The sequence below is a fragment of the Erinaceus europaeus genome, chromosome X (assembly GCF_950295315.1).
Source record: "Erinaceus europaeus chromosome X, mEriEur2.1, whole genome shotgun sequence".
Taxonomy (NCBI): domain Eukaryota; kingdom Metazoa; phylum Chordata; class Mammalia; order Eulipotyphla; family Erinaceidae; genus Erinaceus; species Erinaceus europaeus.
Genome location: NC_080185.1, coordinates 61,268,954 through 61,291,634, shown reverse-complemented (window position 1 = coordinate 61,291,634; position 22,681 = coordinate 61,268,954). Strand labels below are relative to the sequence as shown.

The window sequence follows — 22,681 nt, the reverse complement described above, 5'->3', positions numbered from 1 at the left end:
GCACTCTGAGTGCTGAATTGGTATATTTCAAGATAATGAGTTCATTACAAGAGGTTGTGGGGTGGGGTGGGGGTTAGAAATAAGTAGATTAAATGGGACTTTTATTGGGAAGAAACACTACAAGGCGTTGATATAGAAGTGATGCACTATCCAGCTTGCTGTTGTCTCAATACAAAGGTAATTAGATGTTGAAGAAAGTGACAAGAAATTCTTAAAATGGGAAATATTATGTATAAATATGTTTGGGATCTCAGTAGTCAAGCCTAGGTTTAAAGAAACAACCCGGGAGTCGGGCGGTAGCGCAACGGGTTAATGTGGCACAAAGCGCAAGGACCCGCGGTTCGAGCCCCCAGCACCCCACCTGCAGGGGAGTTGCTTCACAGGTGGTGAAGCAGGTCTGCAGGTGTCTATCTTCTCTCTCCATTTCTCTCTGTCCTATCTAACAACGACGACATCAATAACAACAACAATAATAACTACTACAACAATAAAAAACAAGGCAACAAAAGGGAAAATAAATAAATACTTAAAAAACTTAAAAAAGAAAAAGAAACAACCCCAGGATTCTCTGAGATCTGATGGCAACTTACTCCCAAACTGTAAAATAAAGAGAAGAGGCATATTCTGCTTTTTGGAAGAAAAAGCATCTGCATGAGGAAATAATATGTAGATTTATAAGAGTAGGTAAGATAGGGAAGGAGTCAGGTGGTAGCGGAGCGGGTTAAGTGCACGTGGTGCAAAGCGCAAGGGCTGGCGTAAGGATCCCGGTTCAGCCTGAGGCTCCCCACCCGCAAGGGAGTCGCTTCACAGGCGGTGAAGCAGGTCTGTGGGTGTGTTTCTCTCCCCCTCTCTGTCTTGCCCTCCGCTCTCCATTTCTCTGTCTTATCCAACAACGATGACAACAATAATAACTACAACAATATAACAACAAAGGCAACAAAAGGGAATAAATAAATAAATAAAAGAGTAGGTAAGATAAAGACATGAGGTTGAATATCATGAAACAATAGTCATCCTTTCAGCTGGAGCAGCCATCTTCCAGTAAACTGCCAAAATGACTAACACAAAGGGAAAAAGGAAAGGAACCCTCTATATGTTCTCTAGGCCTTTTAGAAAACATGGAGTTGTTCCTTTGGCCACATATATGCGGATCTGTAAGAAAGGTGATATTGTAGATACAAAGGGAATGGGCACTGTTCAAAAAGGAATGCCCCACAAATGTTACCATGGCAAAACTGTAAGTGTCTACAATATTAACCTGCATGCTGTTGTTATTGTTGTAAACAAACAAGTAAAGGGCAAGATTCTTGCCAAGAGAATTAATGTTCGTATTGAGCATATTAAGCACTCTAAGAGCAGAAACAGCTTCTTGAAACGTGTGAAGGAAAATGATCAGAAAAAAAAGGAAGCCAAAGAGAAGGGGACTTGGGTTCAACTGAAGCACCAGACTGCTCCATCCAGAGAAGCACACTTTGTGAGAACCAAAAGGAACCAGAGCTGCTGGAACCCATTCCCTATGAATTCATGGCAAGGTCAATATAAAAACTTAATAAAATATCAGAACTAAAAAAAATAATAGTTCATAAGTGCATATTTGCAATGACAACTGAGTATATGGGCATATGGTTTTAATGCTGCTACTCAATGTGTGGTCAGCAGAATTATCATATAGTCAAATACTGAATGTCCTCTACACTGTATTGACTTTTTGTGTCCCAAATATTCATAAATTCTATGTAAATATTTATTGATTTAATGAATCAGTGCAAATTTTCTCAACCAGCAGCACCAAGAGGCAACTGGTCAAGGATTTAGAGTTCCAGCAAGATCTCTTTTTTCTATTATGATTATTAACTACTGCATGCATACACATATCTGCATACACATATATACATATACATGCATACATGCATATATATACATACATATGTATAGAAACTGAGTCACAGAAAGGTCAAATAAATTGTTCAGTGTGTCAGGCAGATAAAAAGGGGAAGAACCAGACGGAACACACACTTCAAAAAAAAAAAATATATATATATACTCATATACAGCACCACTCTGTATCAAGAAGGCTCCCATTTCAGACTATTTGTGTGTAAATGGGCAAATGTGTTTTGATTGATGGAAATAAAACAATTTCATTTTTTTTAGAGTTACACACTTTTCAAACTAAATTCGTCCTAGAGTTCTATACATAAATAATTGTTAATTCTGACTGTACCCTCTGTTTGTGATAAAGATTTGGGTGGGGGAGGACAACATGAAAAAGTGTGTTTATCTCCCACAAAGTAACTATTAGTGGGAATTCTACTGGCTTCTAAATGGACACGATGGCTTTATGGCTCTGGATTAAAGTCAGAAGAGATGGCATTTAATGAATACAGGTTCATTAAAGCCCTGTAGTAGGATCTCAGTGTAGGATCTGGACTGTAGGGGAAAGAATGGGTCTTGGTAGCTGCAATAGGAAGAATGAGGAAGAGAGTAAGAGGCTATCTGCCGACTTGCTTTTGGTAACAAGAAAAAGGCAAATATAAACAAAAGCGACATGAAGCCTGGTGGTCAGAAAACCTCCGCAGGTTGCAGCCTCAGTCACCGGTCAAAGCGGTGACTGGGGATTTGAGCACCATGGTGACGCGAGGCCCTCACGTGACCAGGAGCCTATGTCTGCCCAAGTCCTCTCGTCCTGGTCCTTTCTGCCTGTCCAGAAACCGTCTCCTGGTTGCCCTTCGGTCGAGGGGACAAGCAGAAGGAAGTAAGTTCCCTTGGTTCCCTGAAATTGATGTGTGTCGCTGGTAGCACTGAGGATCTGAATGGCAGAGCCCAGGCCTTCCCCTGTGTCTACTTTCGCCCCCTGCTTTCCCATTTCAGTGCAGAAAATGGTGGTCTCGCGTGTGTGTGTGGTCTCGCGTGTGTGGGGGTGAATGGACACCCCCGGGAGGGCGACTGGAAGTCCTCGAAATAGTTCCTAAGTTAGCCTTCATCTCCACTTCCCGCCTGAAAAGAAGTAATTGACTTTGCCTGGAGAGAGGGCGGGAGGGGGAGAACAGCGACTGGAGCTTGCAAGCTAGAGGGCGTGGGGGAGGGGCGGGCGTGGGGTTAGCGGCTGACACCCGGAAAGGGGGCGTGAGCAGCAGTCTGTACCTCCTCCCCTCTCCCCTCCGCCGCCCTCCCCGACCCCCTCCGCCCCCGCTCCAGCCCGCTGCAGGGCGTCTGTCTGCAGATCTGCCAGTCACAGCGGGGCACCTGGAGGAGAGGACAGCTCACTGCTAACCTTCTAGAGAGGTCCGGGGTGACGAGAGGGTGGGCACTGGGTGCAGCTGGGGTGCGTGGGAGGACGCGGGTGGGAGCCGGTGCCGCTGCCCCACCGCCCCGCCCCTGCCTGGCGGGAGAGGCCTGTGGCAACGCCTGCTGGGAAAACGATGGGCTTTCGGGAAGGAAGGGGGCGAAGCGACGTGGGGAGTAAGAGATGTGTGGGTTAAGGGGGGCGAGCGTCGTGGGGCTCCCAGGGGCTAAGAGCCTCGGGTCCAGGGTAGGTTAAAGGACCTGGGTCCAGAATCAGAAAGACACACGTATGGGACCCTATGGCGCAGGGTTTGGTCCCACCACCAAGTACTGTAACTCCACTCTACCTTTCTCTCTCCTGTGAATAACTGGGCTTTAAAGGAGACCCTGATCAACATGGAAAAACCCAGCTCCGGAAAAGTAGAGGAGTCGCAGAGCACACCCAAGACGGAGGAGGAGCGGCCTCCCTCCGCGGAGCCTTCTGCGGAGGACCAGTCTTCCGAGGAGCAGTCCTCTGAAGAGGAGTTCTTTCCGGAGGAGCTCCTTCCTGAGCTGCTTCCCGAGATGCTCGCGTCAGAGGAGCAGCGTCCACGGGAGCACCTTTCCAGGAAGGACCTATTTGAGGCGCGCCCTCCCATGGAGCAGCCTCCTTGTGGAGTGGGAAAACACAAACTAGAAGAAGGCAGCTTTAAGGAAAGGCTGGCTCGCTCTCGCCCACAATTTAGAGGGGACATACACGGTAGAAATTTAAGTAACGAGGAGATGATCAAGGTCGCAGAGGAGATGGAAGAGATGAAGAGAGTGCGAAACAAACTGATGATAATGCACTGGAAGGCCAGGCGGAACCGTCCATATCCTATTTAATGTGCTACATTGACCTTTAATTCTGCTTCTCCAGATCTAACTATTGCCACCCTAACTTTGTTTGCATTATGTTAAATACCCCTCTCCTTCCTCATTGGAACTTTCTGTGTGGCATTATTTTCAGTGTCTCTCTTAACTGGCATAAAATTGCACCTCGCTCCCCACCCCACCCCCGCCCCCGCAAATCTTTCTCAGTCTAATCCCTTTGCATGGTGAGATGTATGTTACTTATTGTAAACTGAAAAAGACAATTTCTAAAAAGTATATTATTCCGTTTTTGTTAAAAAATGTTAACTTATATATTAATATGTAAAGAAAACACTGTAAGTATATACTTAAAAGGCTTAACAGTGGCTATTTGTATGGTAAGATAATAGATTATTTTTATGTTGTTTTCCATTTGTGCTTTGTCATAATTTCTCATGACAAACATGTCTTACTTGTATTGCACAAAATACTTTTAATATAATTTTCAAATGTTAAGCAATTTAAAAGTTGTCAGTTTATAAAGACAATGTGGCACTTAATAAATACTTTTCAGAACTCTAAATTGAAGAGTAAATCCTATGTTTCTTCTAAGTCTCTTAAGCAGAAATATGTTAGATATCTTTAAGGGTCATTCTTTTCCCATTTATATGGCAATAGTATTTGACTTACAGGGTTGCTGTGGACTCAAATAAGGTAAAGAGCATGTGGCTGTGCCTTTCTAGGCCGCTTGCACAGGCTGGCCTCTAACTCTTATAGATTCTTTTTTCCAAGCACAGGGAATAGTGCCCAAAGGAGGTTTCATGTGTACCCACAGACAATTCCTGTGAGGTTCTAGTTGAAGTCCATATTCTATTCTTGCCCTGTATTTTCCTTTAAATACTGCCTTGTCTCTTGGACACAGCTGATCCTTTTGGGTCTCGCTCCTTTTACTGTTCCAGTCATTGTCCAAATGATGCAGTTCTCTGAGTACAATATCTCATTGATGATCTGGAATCTCTGCTAGGTCAATGTTGAGCCATATCTCCTAAACTGCTGAATGTCCCTTCATCAGTTTTACAATTGCAGGTTGATACTATCCCAGTGCTGCTGAAATCTCAATGTCTCGAGGAATTATTAGCAAAAATAGCCCTTCCCAGTTTTTAAAGCCTCCCTTTATGCCATTAAACTCAGACATGAGTTTTCTGGGACCTGGACCAGGAGATAGATTTGTGAGCCAAACACCATGTGATATACTCAGAATTCAACTGTCTTGCCAACTAAGCTCCAAAGATGACTTTGATTTTAATTGTTTGACTTGCCTCAGGGTCAGTTCTTTCCCACAGATTTCATGTACTCTTGTCTTATCAAATAAGCTGACTTGCTCAACTTGTATAAATTGAAGAAAATCAGTTGGATAAGTTAGGACATTCCCCCTTTGATTCTTACCCCATATTAATAAGAAATATGCAAAGATACTTTGTAAGTTATTACAGTGTTATATATTTATGTGTACAGATGGATATCAGATCTTAAGATTTTTCTATTAAACTACCCTTATAAAACTAAATACTGTGTTTTATTACTCTTATTATCCCATAATACAGATAGCTGTTAATAATTTTAGATTTTATGACCCAATATCAACCCCAAGTTTCTGTTTGCCTATGTAAGCATCATCAATTGTGATCACTTTCTAGACATTTTGAATTACAATTACAGAAGGGCCACAGGTGAGGGGGTTAGTTCCTCCAAATTTAACTTTAAAATTAGTTAAATATATCAGGCCTATCTTCCAAAAACTACAGAGATTTGGGCTCTACCACAGACATATGAAATTTGTTTTTCTGTGAATTAATACAAAAAGTGGAGACTTGCTGCTATATATACTTCTAGTTTTAGTAAGAATGACTATGACCTGAATAGGACAAAATACAAATAATGGCAATATAATTGTTCGAGCACACTTTTTTTTTTCATCATTACTGGGGCTTCATCACTTCAGGCCAACTTTTCCAGTCAGAGAAACGGAGGGGGAAACAAAGATTCTTCCAGTATAGTGGTGGTCAGGCTTGAAACTGGGTTGCATGCTTGGTCAAGCAGGCACTCTCCCAGGTGTCTTACCCTCCAAGCCTATTTTTGAAGATTTATTATTTATTTCATATTGGGCAGACAGAATTTGACATTGAAAGAGGGAAGAGAGACTGACAGATACCAGGGCATCACTACCGTACATTTAGAACAAGATTTCAAACTGGAAGGTTCAACCATGATAATCCCTCACTCTGCCAGTTGGGCCATTTACCTGGCTGCCCTACAAACATGCTTTTAAAGTAAAAAAACAAACAAACAAAAAACAGCCTCAATAATATTGTTAAAAATGTTTAATTTCTTGCAGTAAAGTAAGACTACACTCAGAAAACAAAGTTAAGAGAGATGACAAATAAGATGTTTTCCCCACTACTGTCATTCTATGATGCTTTGCATTAACTTCGTCCAACATGAGTAAAATGCATCAGACACAAATGTAAAATTTGTTTTGGGCCACAGCTCAACAAAATGGTAAGCCAATGTGTGACTTGACTTTAGTTGTGTTTTTCTGTTTTCATCATATGATGAATACCATCATGGATATTTTTCATGTATCTAGCCTATAAAGTTAATATTTCAACAGTCTGAAGGATGTTAGTTGAGTGCAAGCTTTGGTTCCAGGGGATCAAGGTACCTGTTCTACAAGGAAGGATGAATGGATCCTCCAGGTGTTCAGAATCATGACCCTCAGGCTGAACGTGGAAGGGCTGAGTCAAGCCCCACTCCTGCCCAGGGTGGTCTGATTGGCTTCACTGCTGTAGTCTGCAGCAAGCACTAGACACTCGTGGGCCAATGGCCATATTGTCCTGGACAGACATTCCTGGAGGGCGCAGTTATCCCACTGCAGGTCACAGCAATTTGCTTTTTCCTTTCTCTTTGGGAGAACCTTTTGTAGGCGGAGATAAGGTCCAAGTTTCTAACTGCAAACTTCCTGATTAGGATAACCTCTGAACAAGTAGATGTCTGGCCTGGGTATGACTGGGTAACTTGGGGCTGAAACACAGGGGTTGGTCAGTCTTTCATACTACAGTGAGGTTGTCTTCTGCCCCACCCCTGCCAAAATGGGGTTAGCCCTCAGGCATGACTGCTTCTACCCCTTTCCTCTCTACCTTTCTCAGATTCCTAAGAGGGCATCAGATGTTCTTTGGCCTCTTGTGTTAGTTGTGTGATGACCAGGTGTGTGTAGTGTGTGTGTGTGCGTGCTGTGGTGCTTCTGATGTCTGTGTCAGCCCAGGTGTGTGTGTGTGTGTGTGTGTGTGTGTGTGTGAGTGTGTGTGTGTGTGTGTGTGTGTGTGTGTGTATGTGTGTGTGCGCTGCAGTGCTTCTGATGTCTGTGTCAGCCCAGGCCCAGTACACCAAAGTCTCCAGGTAAAGAGAGCTTGCAAAGGCATGTGGCTCTACAGCTCAAGAGAATAGTTTTCACACTATGCATGAACAGCCACATGCATTGTAGACACAGCCTGTGGCTTTGGAGTCAAGAGTAGTCAAGTTGTCAGTTGGTGTGAAGGTGCTTTTGAAGCATTGATATCAGGTGGAGGGACATCAGCACACACAAATTGGTTCCTTGGTGCTTTCAGTAACTGTCAACCACAAGAAACTGTTATCCCCATCTAATGTCCAAGAAGTGACTTGCCTATTCAATTCCAGAGAAGAAATCATTGAGGCTCCAGGACCCTGTAGACAGTCCTTTGTAGTCAGGATGCCCTGGTTCTTAGGAGACAGTACGTGAGAGTGGGCACCCCTCTGGTGGGACAGCATAGAGAGATCAAATTCAGATTTTTGTAAAACGTCTGGAGATTTCTCCCTCTCCCATTCAGAAATCTTCATCTAAACAATTTTATCAAGTGAGAAATAAGATCATACAGATAAATAAGAGAGAGATCCTGTATTTTGACTCTGTTTTGTCTGAATCAGATTCTGTGTTCTCCTCTCTCTTCTACACTGCCTCCAATTTAAATTGTAGTTTTCTGCATAAGACATTCTAGATTTAGACTTGCTTATTATGCTACTCTTCTTAATTTGTGCATTTAGTTGAGTTTTCACATTGTTTTCTCTGGATCAAAATGCCTACTAATAGTTTTCTATGTGTTCGGAATTTGTAAAGTAGGCTGGCACAGAAAAATATGTTGTAGTTGGTGGTACCTGCCACATAGTTCCCTGTGAACATATACTGAATTAAACAAATGATTGAATATTCATTCCAGTTTATATCTTTCAATCATTTTGTATGTGTATGGACTTTATAGTAGAAGAATCCTATTGAATATACTAATTAACAATCTGTGTGTTGAGAATGAACTTTTCCTTTAAAGCTCTTTATCAAGATTAGTTTGGACAATATTTATAATGTGCCATCTTGTGACCAGAATCAGAACTGTGAATTGGATACCTAATAAAGGACAGGAGAAGAGAGGTAGTCTTGAGGGGTGAAAGAAGACTTGACACATTATAGGAAACTGCCCCAACCCTTACATTCACCTAGACTGTCTTCTACTTGGGGTGAAGTAGCGCAAGAGTAAACGGTTTTCCCTGTCTCAAATCAAGGTTAAGTTTTGTGTCTGTGTGACATACGTGTTGAGGGTGGGGGGCGGTTGTCACATAATTTTGGTGTGGAACTATAACTCTGTAATCTTATGATTTTGTAAACCGTTACTAAATCACTAATAAAAATTGAAACATTGGACCGGCGTAAGGATCCCGGTTCAAGCCCCCGGCTCCTCACCTGCAGAGGAGTTGCTTCACAAGTGGTGAAGCAGGTCTGCAGGTGTTTATCTTTCTCTCCCCTTCTCTGTGTTCCACTCCGCTCTCCATTTATCTCTATCCTATCCAACAATGATGACAAGAGCAGCAGCAATAATAACTACAACAATAAAAAACAAGGGCAACAAAAGGGAAAATAAATATAAAAAAATGAAACATTAAAAAAGTCAATTGTCTCACATTATTTTCACTTTTTCCTTTGGCTATGTATATAATATGTTTCTACCAGAAAATATCTGTAAATGCAGAAAAAGATAAGATAAGGGGGTTGGGCGATAGCGCATCAGGTTAAGTGCATATGGCACAAAGCTCAAGGATCCTGGTTTGAGCCCCCAGCTCCCCACCGGCAGGGGGTCACTTAACGAGCATTGAAACAGGTCTGCAGGTGTCTATTTTTCTCCCCTCTTCTGTGTCTTCCCCTCCTCTCTCCATTTCGCTCTGTCCTATCCGGCAACAACAACATAATAAAAAACAACAATAATAATAACCACAACAATGATAAAAACAAGGGCAACAAAAAGGAAAAAAATAAAATATTTAAAAATATAAAGACTTCCACAAACGGGGCTACTAAGCAGCAGCAGCTATGCTTCTGTCTTCTCCTCTCCCGGGTCAACTAGGAATATCAAAGTAGATCACCGGGGACCCAAATAAGGCAGAACTAGAATGACTTCAGGTACCCACCAAAGCACCAGTCAGTACAAACACGTGTGGCTCATGGACACAGAGGAGTCTAGGGAGAGATTAAGTGCCTGGTAACAGTCCTGCAGTTTACCAGTTGAGGCACCACCTCCAGTCAGTTTCACCAACAAAAAGACTGCTGAAGGGAGGAGAGAACTCCCCTAAGACTCACCAAACGCAACTGTGTGTCTCCATTGCTACTGCCCTCAGAGGCTGGAGCAGGAGGGGGGATGCCCAGTGCTGACATCTGGGAACAGAGAACAGACCAGGAAACTTGGGAGAAGAGTTACACCTCCGTGGCCTAGCAGTGGGGCTGTATAGTGGGAGCCTTTCCACATTGTTCTCCCGATGAGAACATGGTGAAAAATTGCCTCATAACCTACAGACTATAAACGGGACTTGTTTAGAAACTCACAGGGCCCAGCAGTGCTGCCCAGCATGGCAGAGAAGCTGAATTGAGCCTGGATCTTTGGATTCTTGGGGTTTGACAGTCTCTTAGCATAACCACTATGGTAACTCTCGCCCACTCTGCTTTATCTCTTGGTTAGGAGTAAGGGATTAAGTTAAGAAGCCTACTTATAGTTTAAAAGTCCTGAGGCTCCCAAAGTTTACAGGGAAGAAAAAGAACAAAAGAGCCTTTTAACAGCCTCTGTGCTCCAACTCAGGGATTGAAATAATATTGAGACAACAGTTAATTTCCACAACTGTGAACTCTTTAAGTACCTTACTTAGACACAAGTCAATCCAGGCAAGAGTGATCAGTAATGTGAAAAGTACTGGAAAGGGACCTCATAACATACTATATAGAATGGTTAAACCAACAAGAAGAAATATTGAAGAAATGAACCAGACAAGAGTCCAATTAAAAGGCCCCCAAAGGATGAAACACAAAATAGTGAGGTCAATATCCAAACACTAGTTAAGGAAATAATCACAGGGGCGAGTAAAGAGTTTGAAAGAAATGTCATCAGAAATGCAGAAACAACAAATGAGACTCTGGAAAAAAACACTAATTATCTCAAGGATATTAGAGAGCTGAAAGCTGAAATAGCTGAGTTAAGAACACAGCTAGCTGAACAAGCTAAAACAGTATCAGACAGGGTAACAAAATAGATGAACTGCAGAAAACAGTAGAGGGGAGAGAGAATAAAATAAATGAGAATAAAGAGAGTTAGCAATATCAAGGATGAATAACAGACAACTGAAAAAGAAGTAAGAGATCACAAAAAGAGATTAAGAGATACTGAAAACAACAACAGAGACCCATGGGATGACTTCTAAAGAAATAATATATGCAGAGCAACAAAAGGCAATAAATAAATATTTAAAAAAAGAAATAATAGGGGCTGGGTGGTGGCTCACCTGGTTGAGCACACTGGTTACAGTGCACAAGGACCTGGGTTTGAGCCCCTGATCCCCACCTGCAGAGGGAAAGCTTTGCAAGTGGTGAAGCAGGGCTGCAGGTGTCTCTCTGTCTCAACCCTCTCTATCTCTCCCTTCCCTCTTGGCTTCTGGCTGTCTCTATCCAATAAATAAAGATAATACAAAATTTTTAAAAGAAATAATATATGCATTATTGGCTTACCAGAGGAAAAAAGAGAGGAAGGGGAAGAAAGCATTCTTCAGAACATAATAGCTGAGAACTTCTATAGTATAGACAACATAGAAGTCTATAGTATAGACCACAGGAAGCCCAGAGGGTCTCAAACAGAATCAACCAAGACTTAAAGACACCAAGACACATCATATTTAGAATGGAAACGAATAAGGATAAAGAAAGGATCCTGAAGTCTGCAAGAGAAAAACAGTCACATACAGAGGAAACCCCATAAGATTAGCAGTAGACTTCTCCACACAAACACTACAGGCCAGAAGAGAACAGTAAGCTATCTATCTAGTGCTCAATGAGAAAGGCTTTCAACCAAGAATACTGTATCCTACTAGACTGTCATTTAGACTAGATGGAAGCATAAAAACCTTCTCAGACAAGCAACAGTTGAAAGAATCAACTGTCACCTAGCCTGCCCTGAAAGAAGTTCTGAAAGGTTTCCTATAAACAGTCAGACCACCATATATATGGCTTATGTCAGAACACTCAAAATCTACAAGAATGGAATTAAAATATCTTCAATCTTTGATATCAAAAATGTCAATGGCCTGAATCCAACTATTAAAAGACACAGAGTAGGAAGATGGATCAGAAAACACAACCCAACAATATGCTGTCTACAGGAAACCCACCTAACTTAACAAGACAAACAGACTCAAAGTGAAAGAATGGAAAACTATCATACAAGCCAATGGCCCACAAAAAAGGGCAGGAACAGCTATTCTCATATCTGACATGATAGACTTTAAAATAAATAAAATTTAAAAATATAGGGATAGACATTAATTAATGCTCAGAGGATCAGTCAACCAAGAGGACTTAAAAATTATTAACATCTATGCCCCCAATGATAAGCCATCTAAATACATCAAACATCCACTCAAAGAGCTCCAGCAATATATTAATAGCAACAGTCATTACTTCAACACCCCACTCTCTCAACTTGACAGATCATCCAGGCAGAAAATCAATAAAGACATAAGGGAGCTAAATGAGGAGATAGATAAGTAGAACTATTGGACATGTTCATAGTCATTCACCCCAAGAAACTGGAATACAATTCTACTCAAGTCCACATGCGTCATTCTCAAGGATAGACCATATGTTAGGTCACAAAGACAGCATCAGCAAATTCAAGAGTATTGAAATCATCCTAAGCGTCTTCTCAGACCACAGTGGAATTAACGTAACACTTAACAATCAACAAAAGATTTGTAATAGTCCCAAAATATGGAAGCTCAACTACTTAACAACTACTGGGTCAAAGAGGAAATAAAGGGGAGTCGGGCTGTAGCGCAGTGGGTTAAGCGCAGGTGGCGCAAAGCATAAGGACTGGAATAAGGATCCCAGTTCAAGCCCCGGCTCCCCACCTGCAGGAGAATTGCTTCACAAGTGGTGAAGCAGGTCTGCAGGTGTCTATCTTTCTCTCCCTCTCTCTGTCTTCCTCCTCCTCTCTCCATTTCTCCCTGTCCTATCCAACAACAACTACAACAATAAAAACTACAACAATAAAACAACAAGGACAAGAAAAGGAAATAAATAAATAAATAAATAAATAATAAATAAATTTTAAAAAGAAAGTAAAATAAACACAGATTTTAAAAAAGGGGAAATAAAGGAAGAAATCAAAATGTTTCAAGAATTCAATGAAAATGACAAACTATTAAAATGACAAACTATTAAAATATTGGGGACACAGCTAAGGCAGTACTGAGAAGGAACAGAATAGACACACTGACCAGTGGAATAGAATTGAGAGCCCAGAAGTAAGCCCCCACACCTATGGATGTCTAATCTTTGACAAAGGTGCCCAAACTATTAAATGGGGAAAGCAGAGTCTCTTCAACAAATGGTGTTGGAAACAATGGGTTGAAACATGCAGAAGAATGAAACTGAACCACTGTATTTCACCAAACAGAAAAGTAAATTCCAGGTGGATCAAGGACTTGGATGTTAGACCACAAACTATCAGATTCTTAGAGGAAAATATTGGCAGAACTCTTTTCCACATAAATTTTAAAGACATCTTCAATGAAAGGAATTCAATTACAAAGAAGACTAAGAAAAATATAAACCTGTGGGACTACATCAAATTAAAAAGCTTCTGCACAGCAAAAGAAACCACTACCCAAACCAAGAGACCCCTCACAGAATGGGAGATGATCTTTACATGCCATACATCAGACAAGAGTTTAATAACCAAAATATATAAAGAGCTTACCAAACTCAACTCCAAGAAAACAAATGACCCCATCCAAAAATGGGAGGACATGGACAGAATATTCACCATAGAAGAGATCCAAAAGGCCGAGAAATACCTGAAAAAATGTTCCAAGTCTTTGATTGTCAGATAAATGCAAAAAAGGACAACAGTGAGATACCACTTCACTCCTGTGAGAATGTCATACATCAGAAGTGGTAGCAGCAACAAATGATGGAGAGACTGTGGGGGTCAAAGCAATGCTCCTGCACTGCTGGTGCGAATGTAAATTGGTCCAACCCTTGTGGAGAGCAGTCTGGAGAACTCTCAGAAGGCTAGAAATGGACCTACCCTATGATCCTGCAATTCCTCTCCTGGGGATGTATCCTAAGGAACCCAGCACACCCATCCAAAAAGATATGTGTACACATATGTTCTTGGCAGCACAATTTGTAATAGCCAAAACCTGGAAGCAACCCAGGTGTCCAACAACAGATGAGTGGCTGAGCAATTTGTGGTATATATACACCATGGAATACTACTCAGCTGTTAAAAACGGTGACTTCACTGCTTTCAGTCGATATGGATGGAGCTTGAAGAAATTATGTTAAGTGAAATAGGCCAGAAACAGAAGGATGAATATGGGATGACCTCACGCTCAGTCAGAAGTTGCAAAACAAGATCAGAAGAGAACACACAAGTAGAACCTGAACTGAATTGGCATGTTGCACCAAAGTAAAAGACTCTGGGGTGGGTGGGTAGGGGAATACAGATCCAAAAAGGATGACAGAGGACCTAGTGGGGGTTGTATTGTTATGTGGAGGGAAGTTCATAACCATACAAGCACACATTAGAAAACAAGAAAAAGCACAAATAAATAGACTTAGTACTGAGATGGTCACTGCCAAGACCTAGTAGAATTATCAGACCCACTCCATTTAATTATGGGATGAGAAGATAGAGAAGGCTGTAGATTAAATTCTGCAAAAATTATTCAAAGGGAATTAGGAGGAATGGCATAATCAGTATACAAATGCCTTCCATGCTTAAGGCTCTGAGCTCCCAGTTTCAATCCCCAGCACCACTGTATACCAGAGCTAAGTAGCGCTGTGGTTTAAAAATAAAATAAAACAAAATAACTTGTCAAAGAAAGCACATTCTCCACCCTAAAATCTCCCTCTCACAGCATAAGCATTGCTTTAGCCTAGTTAAGTATTTTTCAAAAGATTTATGTATCTAAGAAAGATAGAAAGAGATTGGAGTATCACAGACTGGCATAAGTAGTACCTGGGATTGAACCGAGGTCATACTCACATACGCTCCAGGTGGATGAAAAGTATCCACATCCTTTGGTGATGGTTTACCCCACTTCCATGGGGGTGATCCTCTAGTTCCATAGGGGGGTAGATTTTTAAGTCAGTTAAACCTGAGGGATGTGATCCAACTGAACTTCTGAAATATATAGCGTGTCAGAAGCACAGCTAAAAGCCTAGATGCAGAGATTCATCTCTGAAATATGTTGGGGTTGGAGGTCTTGTGTGACTGAACCCTTAAGCAGCGAGACCTAAGACTACATCAGTGTTAGTACTGAGTTAGTTGCTCTCAGGGTAACACATATACACACATTAGACCTATATGTTCTAGTTCATACGTGATTGCTGCACATGTTGCACAATAACGTATTTTAGTTTACTCCTTAATGACAGAGATTTAGGTGGTTTCCAGTGCTTTGTTGTTACAAACTTGTTGCAATGACCTTTTCTTTGTGTGTGTGTGTATGTGTGTGTGTATGCATGTCTCTTCAGAAATTATGTGTTCCTACTAGGATTCACGAGGATTGAATAAAAGTGGAATTGTGGGGATCATAACATACATCTAGGATATGCTATCAAACTGGCCTTTGTCATGGATATTTGCCATCTAAATTATTGTATTTATTTTGCCACCAGGGATATCATTGGGGCATGGTGAATATGCAACTCCACCAGTGATGGATTTAATTTATTTAATCCCTTGAGGCCAAGATTTCAGGTCTTTGTATCAATTTTTTTTAATGCTACTTCTTGTGTCTAAATGGCCACCTTCACTGTCAAAGCAGTTCCTGGTCACTTCTCTGCAAAGATTCCTATTTAATAATTAAAACTCATCTAAGCATAACAGCAATAATAACTATAACAACAATAAAAAGGGCAACAAAAGGAAAATAAAAATAAATATTTTAAAAACTTAAAAAAAAACTCATCTAAGGGGAGTCAGGCGGTAGCGCAGTGGGTTAAGTGCAGGTGGTGCAAAGCACAAGGACTGGCATAAGGATCCTGGTTCAAGCCCCCAGCTCCCCACTTGTAGGGCAGTTGCTTCACAAGCAGTGAAGCAGATCTGCAGGTGTCTATCTCTCTCTCCCCCTCTCTGTCTTCCCCTCCACGCTCCATTTCTCTCTGTCCTATCCAACAATGAAAACAACAATAACAACTACAACAATAAAACAACAAGGGCAACAAAAGTGAATAAATATCAAAAATAATAATAATAAAATAAAACTCATCTAAGATGTCACTACTCTCAGAGGACTTTCTTAGCAGTCACTAGAGCAAGCTGAGTTAGGCATCCTTTCCTGGTGATCAGAAATTACCAGGCAACATAGATTTATTATTAGCATGTGGTAAAAACAATGTTCAAAGATTAACTGCCCTTATAGTCAATATGATCCTTCTGGATATTTCTGATTTTCTGGAGTATACAGAGCTGAAGAAGAGACATTTTTTAATGTCCATTTGCTAAACTAAATATCCAAGATTGTGACTAAATCACCTCTATTTATTCTAGTCTCTGTCACCCAGACCACAGACTGGGGCTATTCTGGACCCCTTTAAAAATCCTTAAGGCCAAGAGGAAGGTTGTGCAGGTGCTGGAGCACAGCAGGGAGAGCCAGCCTGGGAGGAGCTCTCAGTTCCCTCCTCTGAGCTTGTCTGGATTCTGGGAAAGGCAGCAGCAGCCACAACCTGGAGAGGACCCATCCCAGGCCCCGTGATGTTCCTAAGGGAAGCTCCTCCTTACCGTGATAGACAGCTTGGATTAAGCATCCTGGAGCTGGAAAGGATCTCAGCTATTGTTCTCCCACAGCCCCACCCCCACCTTTCAAAATGGAGGAGGAAGAGCCAGAGGAGAAGGTGGAACAGGAGGAGGAGGGAGGAGGAGAAGGTGGAATGGGGAGGAAGAGGAGGAGGAGGAGGAGGATGGACAGAGAGGGGGTAGGAGACTCCCATGCCTCCAGAGCTATCTTGCAAGTGAATGAAAGCTAGAGTCCTGTCAGCCCACAGGCTGTTACTGCCTCCCTTCAGCCCAAGTCTGGACCTGCTTTCCCTGTTCTTGTGTTTGTCCCAGCAGCCTGAGTGGCCACTGCACCTGTCCTCAAAGCCCCTCATTTCTCTGGACATGTACAATGTAAGGGAATGTGTGTGTGTGTGTGTGTGTGTGTGTGTGTGTGTGTGTGTGTGTGTGTGTGTGTGTGTGTGTGTGTGTGAGGTAATATGAGGTCATGAGAAGACAACATAAGGCTCTTGGGCCAGCTAAATAGCTCACCTGGATTGTGTGCAGCTTTGTCATGTTTCAGACCCAAGTTCCAGCCTGGATTAACTGCACTGAAGGAAGCTTTGATTTTGTGATCATTTTCTCACTCTTTCTTTTTATTTGTCTCTATGAAAGAAAGTGAGAGAGAGAAAGCAAGGGGCGGGTGGTGGTGGTGCATCTGGCTGAGTGTACATTATAATGACGAAGGACCCGGGTTCAAGCCCCTGGTCCCCATATGCAAGGGAAAGCTTTGCATGTGGTGAAGCAGTGCTGGAGGTGTCTCTCTTTCTTTATTCCTCGCTATCTCCTCCTTCCCCCTGGATTTATATATGTTTCTATCCAATAAATAAATAAAGATAAGAGGTCTGGGTCATTGTGTACCTGGTTGAGCACACATGTTATAATGTGCAAGGACCCAACTTCAAGACCCCAGTCCCCACCTGCAGGGGTAAAGCTTTGCAAGTGATGAAGCAAGTCTAAAGGTGTCTCTTCTCAATATCTAGCTGCCTCTATAAAATAAATAAAGATAATTTAAACAAATAAATAAAGAGAATAAGTTAAAAAATAAAATAGGGGGGATAGAAGTTACTTTCCTGATTTCCCTCTTGGCTTTTTCCCTGGTATAGATGTCAGGGAGGAGAGCCTAGAGCCATAAGCTGGCAAGGCCTGCTGTACTCCAAAGCAACAAGTCTTAAGCCCAACAGACTACTGTGCTATCGCTAAAAAAAGTGCAGGGGGGTTGGGGGGTGGGGGTGGGTGGATGGGATGGAACACAGTCTTTTGGTGGTGGGAATGGTGTTTATGTACACTCCTATTAAAGTGTAGACATATAAACCACTACTTCATTAATATGAGAGGGGAAAAACTGATCTAGAACTTGTTAAAACACAGACTGAGTCTTTTTAATACATAGGCTGTCTTTGATATGTTGACTCTCTCAAAAGCCTAGACCAGGGAGAACAGAAGCAACTGGTAGCACAGCTATATACAAGATGCTGGGTACTATACCCCAAACCCTAACAAAGGGACTTTTCAAAGTTAACCCAATCATCAAATAATGTGATGATAACAATAACTATCCATTGTCTTCTTGAACCCTAAGACAGCAGGAACCTCACATTTCCACTATAGAGCCTATATTTCCCCCAGTCCTAGAACCTTAGGGTGGGGCCCACTTTCCTGCATGCTTCTCTCAATTCAAATCAAATAATATTGCATCCGTGGAATGCAACCCAATCAATGCAACAAGTGCCACCCCATCATGCTTCACTTCAGACTGTGTCCAGAGACTTCAGGTGTGGAATGACAACCCTTCAGCTTCATCACTCAGCCATCAGGTTCCGGATGCCAGCACGATGCCGACCAGACTTCCCTGGACAGACAACCCCACCAATGTGTACTGGAGCTCCACTTCCCCAGAGACCCACCCTACTAGGGAAAGAGAGAGGCAGAGTAGGAGTATGGATCGACCAGTCAACACCCATGTTAATTGGGGAAGCAATTACAGAAGCCAGACATTCCACCTTCTGCAACCCACAATCACCCTGGGTCCATACTCCCAGAGGGATAGAGAATGGGAAAGCTATCAGGGAAGAGGATGGGATATGGAGATCGGGTTGTGGGAATTGTGTGGAACTGCACCCCTCTTATCCTATGGTTTTGTTAATGTCTCCTTTCTTAAATAAAAAAAAATTTTAAAGTGCAGAAGGGGATCTGGTGGTAGTGCAGTGGGTTAAGTGCACATGGCACGAAGCTCAAGGACAGGCTTAAGGATCCGGTTCCAGCCCCAGCCCCATCTGCAGGGGGTCGCTTCACAGGTGGTGAAGCAGGTCTGCCTTGTCTATCTTTCTCTCCTAATCTCTGTCTTCCCCTCCTCTCTCCATTTCTCTCTGTCCTTTACAACAACAAAGACATCAATAACAATAATAACAATTACAACAACAATAAAAACATGGGCAACAAAAGGGAAAATAAAATAAAAAATAAATTAAAAAAATGCAGATAAGATAGAAGCTGGGTTGCAGCCCCTTTGGAAGACTGTATGGAGAGTATTTAAACAAATAAAAGTAGAATTACCTTATGACCCTGCAATACCACCCTTAGACATTTATATAAAGGACACTCAAACACTAACTCAGAGGGATATATACACCCCTATGTTCATAGCTGCATTATTCACAATACCCAAAGAGAGGAAGCTGACTAAATTCTAATCCCTAGATGACTGGCTAAATAATTTATTGGATATGTACCCCTCATAGAATACTACTCTGCAATCAAAAAGAGGTTATTGTGTCCTTTGGAACAAAATGGATGGAAATGGAGGTGATAATACTTAGCAAAATGAGTAAAGAGATGAAAGATAGCTACTACCAGATAGTTTCACTCATATGTGGAATCTAGACAACTGATACACATGAACTTGCAAAAAAGATGAACAGAAAGAAAATGCAAAAGCAAACAAATTGTTTCTAAGACTTGTGAGAACTGTGGTGGTTATTTTTGGGAGATGGCAGAGTGGGGACATAGAACTTTGGTCATGGGTTCAGTGTGGAACTATACCCTGTAATTTTACAATCTTATAACCTACTATTAATCACAAATAACAAATTTAAAAAAAAGATAGCAATAGAGGAACTCTCTGGGATGGAGAAGGATTCAGAAGAAGGGCCACTCTATTCCAGTCAAAGAAAGGCAGTCTCATCTGACGACAGGAGTTCCCGAACCAGATATCCACAATTCATGTTGTGCATCCTCTGGTCTCCTCTTCCTTTCCCTTTTCCCTCCCCCCCCACTAGACAAAGGCTATACTTCTGGAGACTGTTATGGCAGAACTGCTTGGGAAGGTTGGCCTTTCCTCTGGCCTGTGTAGCTGCCCTGCCTCCTTTAAATATATATATTTTACTTTTTTTGGGGGGGATTTATAGGTTTTATTTGAAGAAGTTTTTTTATTTTTATTTATAAAATGGAAATACTGACAAGACTATAGGATAAGAGGGATACAATTCCACATAATTCCCATCCCCAGAACTCCATATCCAATCTCCTCCTTTGATAGCTTTCCTATTCTTTTTAAAAGATATTTTAAATATTTATTTATTCTCTTTTGTTGACCTTGTTGTTTTATTGTTTTAGTTATTGTTGTTGTTATTGATGTCGTTGTTGTTGGATAGGACAGAGAGAAATGGAAAGAGGAAGGGAAGACAGAGAGGGGGAGAGAACGACAGACACCTGCATGCAGACCGGCTTTACCACCTGTGAAGCGACTCCCCTGCAGGTGGGGAGTTGGGGCCCAAACCGGGATCTTTACACCAGTCCTTGCACTTTGCTCCACTTGTGCTTCAACTGCTGTGCTACCACCCGACTCCCTACTTTCCTATTCTTTATCCCTCTGGGAGTATGGACCCAGGATCATTATGGGGTGCATCAAGTAGAAGGTCTGGCTTCTGTAATTGTTTCCTCACTGAACGTGGGTGTTGGTAGGTCGATCCATATTCCCAATTGTTTTACTTCCTAATGAGAGACAGTGAAATACATATATACCAGATCACTGCTCAGCTCTGGCTTATGGAGAGAAATTGAGAGGGAAAGAGGACATAGAGAAGAGATACCTGAAGCACTGCTTTACCATTTGTGAAGCTCCCTCCCTTGCAGATAGGGAGTGGGGGCTTGAACCCAGGTCCTTGTGTAAGGCAACATGTGTGCTCAACCAGGTACACCACAATCTGGTCCCTGATTTATTTATTTTATGGGAAAGAGGAGGAGAAAAGAGTGCACCTCTGGCATATGTGGTACCAGGGATGAAACCCAGAGCCTCACACATCTAAGTCCTGCACTCTATGTGCTAAATCATTTCTCTGGACATTTAACATTGCTTTTCTTAAAGCAGATCCCCCAAACTGAAAGTTTCAGTCCCTGCAGTCTAAATCTGTCTCTGAGGTAGTCAGAAATAACATTAAAACTTTGGTTACTACTATAGCAACAAAAACAATAAAATATCTAGGAGTAAACCTAACCAAAGAAGTGAAAGACTTGTATACTCAAAATTATGAGTTACTACTCAAGGAAATTGAAATAGACACAAGGAAGTGGAAAAATATTCCATGTTCATGGGTTGGAAGAATTAACATCATGAAAATGAATATACGGGAGTTGGGCGGTAGCGCAACGGGTTAAGCGCAGGTGGCGCTAAGCGAAGGACCGAAGGACCGGTGTAAGGATCCAGGTTCCAGCCCCCAGCTCCCCACCTGCAGGGGAGTCACTTCACAGGCAGTGAAGCAGGTCTGCAGGTGTCTGTCTTTCTCTGCCCCTCTCTGTCTTCCCCTCCTCTCTCCATTTCTCTCTGTCCTATCCAAGAAGGACGGCATCAATAACAACAACAATAACTACAACAAGAAAACAACAAGGGCAACAAAAGGGAATAAATAAATAAAATAAATGATAAAAAAAGAAAATGAATATACTACCCAGAGCCATCTACAAGTTTAATACTATCCCCATCAAGATCCCAAGCACATTTTTTAGGAGAATAGAACAAATGCTACAAATGTTTATCTGGAACCAGAAAAGACCTAGAATTGCCAAAACAATCTTGAGAAAAAAGAACAGAACCAGAGGCATCACACTCCCAGATCTCAAATTATATTATAGGGCCATTGTCATCAAAACTGCTTGGTAATGGAACATGAATAGACATACTGACCAGTGGAGTAGAATTGAGAGCCCAGAAGTAAGCCCCCACACCTATGGATGTCTAAGCTTTGACTAAGATGCCCAGACTATTAAATGGGGAAAGCAGAGTCTCTTCAACAAATGGTGTTGGAAACAATGGGTTGAAACATGCAGAAGAATGAAACTGAACCACTATATTTCACCAAACAGAAAAGTAAATTCCAGGTGGATCAAGGACTTGGATGTTAGACCGCAAACTATCAGATACTTAAAGGAAAATATTGGCAAAACTTTTTTCCACATAAATTTTAAAGACATCTTCAATGAAAGGAATCCAATTACAAAGAAGACTAAGACAAGCATAAACCTATGGGACTACATCAAATTAAAAAGTTTCTGCACAGCTAAAGAAACTACTACCCAAACCAAGAGACCCCTCACAGAAGGGGAGATCTTTACATGCCATACATCAGACAAGAGGCTAATAACCAGAATATATAAAGAACTTACAAATATCAAGAACAAGACAACAAATAACCCCATCCAAAAATGCAGGAAGGACATGGACAGAATATTCACCACAGAAGAGATCCAGAAGGCCGAGAAACACATGAAAAAATGTTCCAAGTCTCTGATTGTCAGAGAAATGCAAATAAAGACAACAATGAGATACCACTTCACTCCTGTGAGAATGTCATACATCAGAAAAGGTAACAGCAGCAAATGCTGGAGAGGTTGTGGGTTCAAAGGAACCCTCCTACACTGCTGGTGGGATTGTAAATTGGTCCCACCTCTGTGGAGAACAGTCTGGAGAACTCTCAGAAGGCTAGAAATGGACCTACCCTATGATCCTGCAATTCCTCTCCTGGGGATATATCCTAAAGGAACCCAACACACCCATCCAAAAAGATCTGTGCACACATATGTTCTTGGCAGCACAATTTGTAATAGCCAAAACCTGGAAGCAACCCAGGTGTCCAACAACAGAT

At 41.8% G+C, this 22,681-nt stretch overlaps 1 protein-coding gene and 2 long non-coding RNA genes across 6 annotated transcripts in view; 1 reads left to right on the top strand and 2 right to left on the bottom strand.

Annotated features, from left to right (window-relative positions):
- Window positions 1-3,403, bottom strand: part of LOC132535861 (uncharacterized) — a 33,518-nt gene extending 30,115 nt beyond the window's left edge. Inside the window, exon 1 of the long non-coding RNA XR_009547608.1 lies at window positions 3,275-3,403. This is a non-coding gene — a long non-coding RNA (uncharacterized LOC132535861). The remainder of the gene's footprint in view (window positions 1-3,274) is intronic.
- Window positions 1-22,681, bottom strand: part of LOC132535862 (uncharacterized) — a 794,128-nt gene that overhangs the window by 30,312 nt on the left and 741,135 nt on the right. The gene's annotated exons all lie outside the window — the stretch shown is intronic.
- Window positions 2,563-4,699, top strand: TCEAL1 (transcription elongation factor A like 1). 4 transcript variants are annotated; one of them, XM_016193993.2, is made up of 2 exons: window positions 2,563-2,755; window positions 3,667-4,699. In XM_016193993.2, the coding sequence occupies exon 2, from the start codon at window positions 3,682-3,684 to the stop codon at window positions 4,147-4,149; it is 468 nt and encodes a 155-aa protein (XP_016049479.1). In that variant the 5' UTR covers window positions 2,563-2,755; window positions 3,667-3,681; the 3' UTR covers window positions 4,150-4,699. The 4 variants fall into 4 exon arrangements, with proteins under 4 accessions (XP_016049479.1, XP_060039332.1, XP_007536458.1 ...); XM_060183349.1 differs by lacking the exon at window positions 2,563-2,755 and adding an exon at window positions 3,075-3,303; XM_007536396.3 differs by lacking the exon at window positions 2,563-2,755 and adding an exon at window positions 3,079-3,285.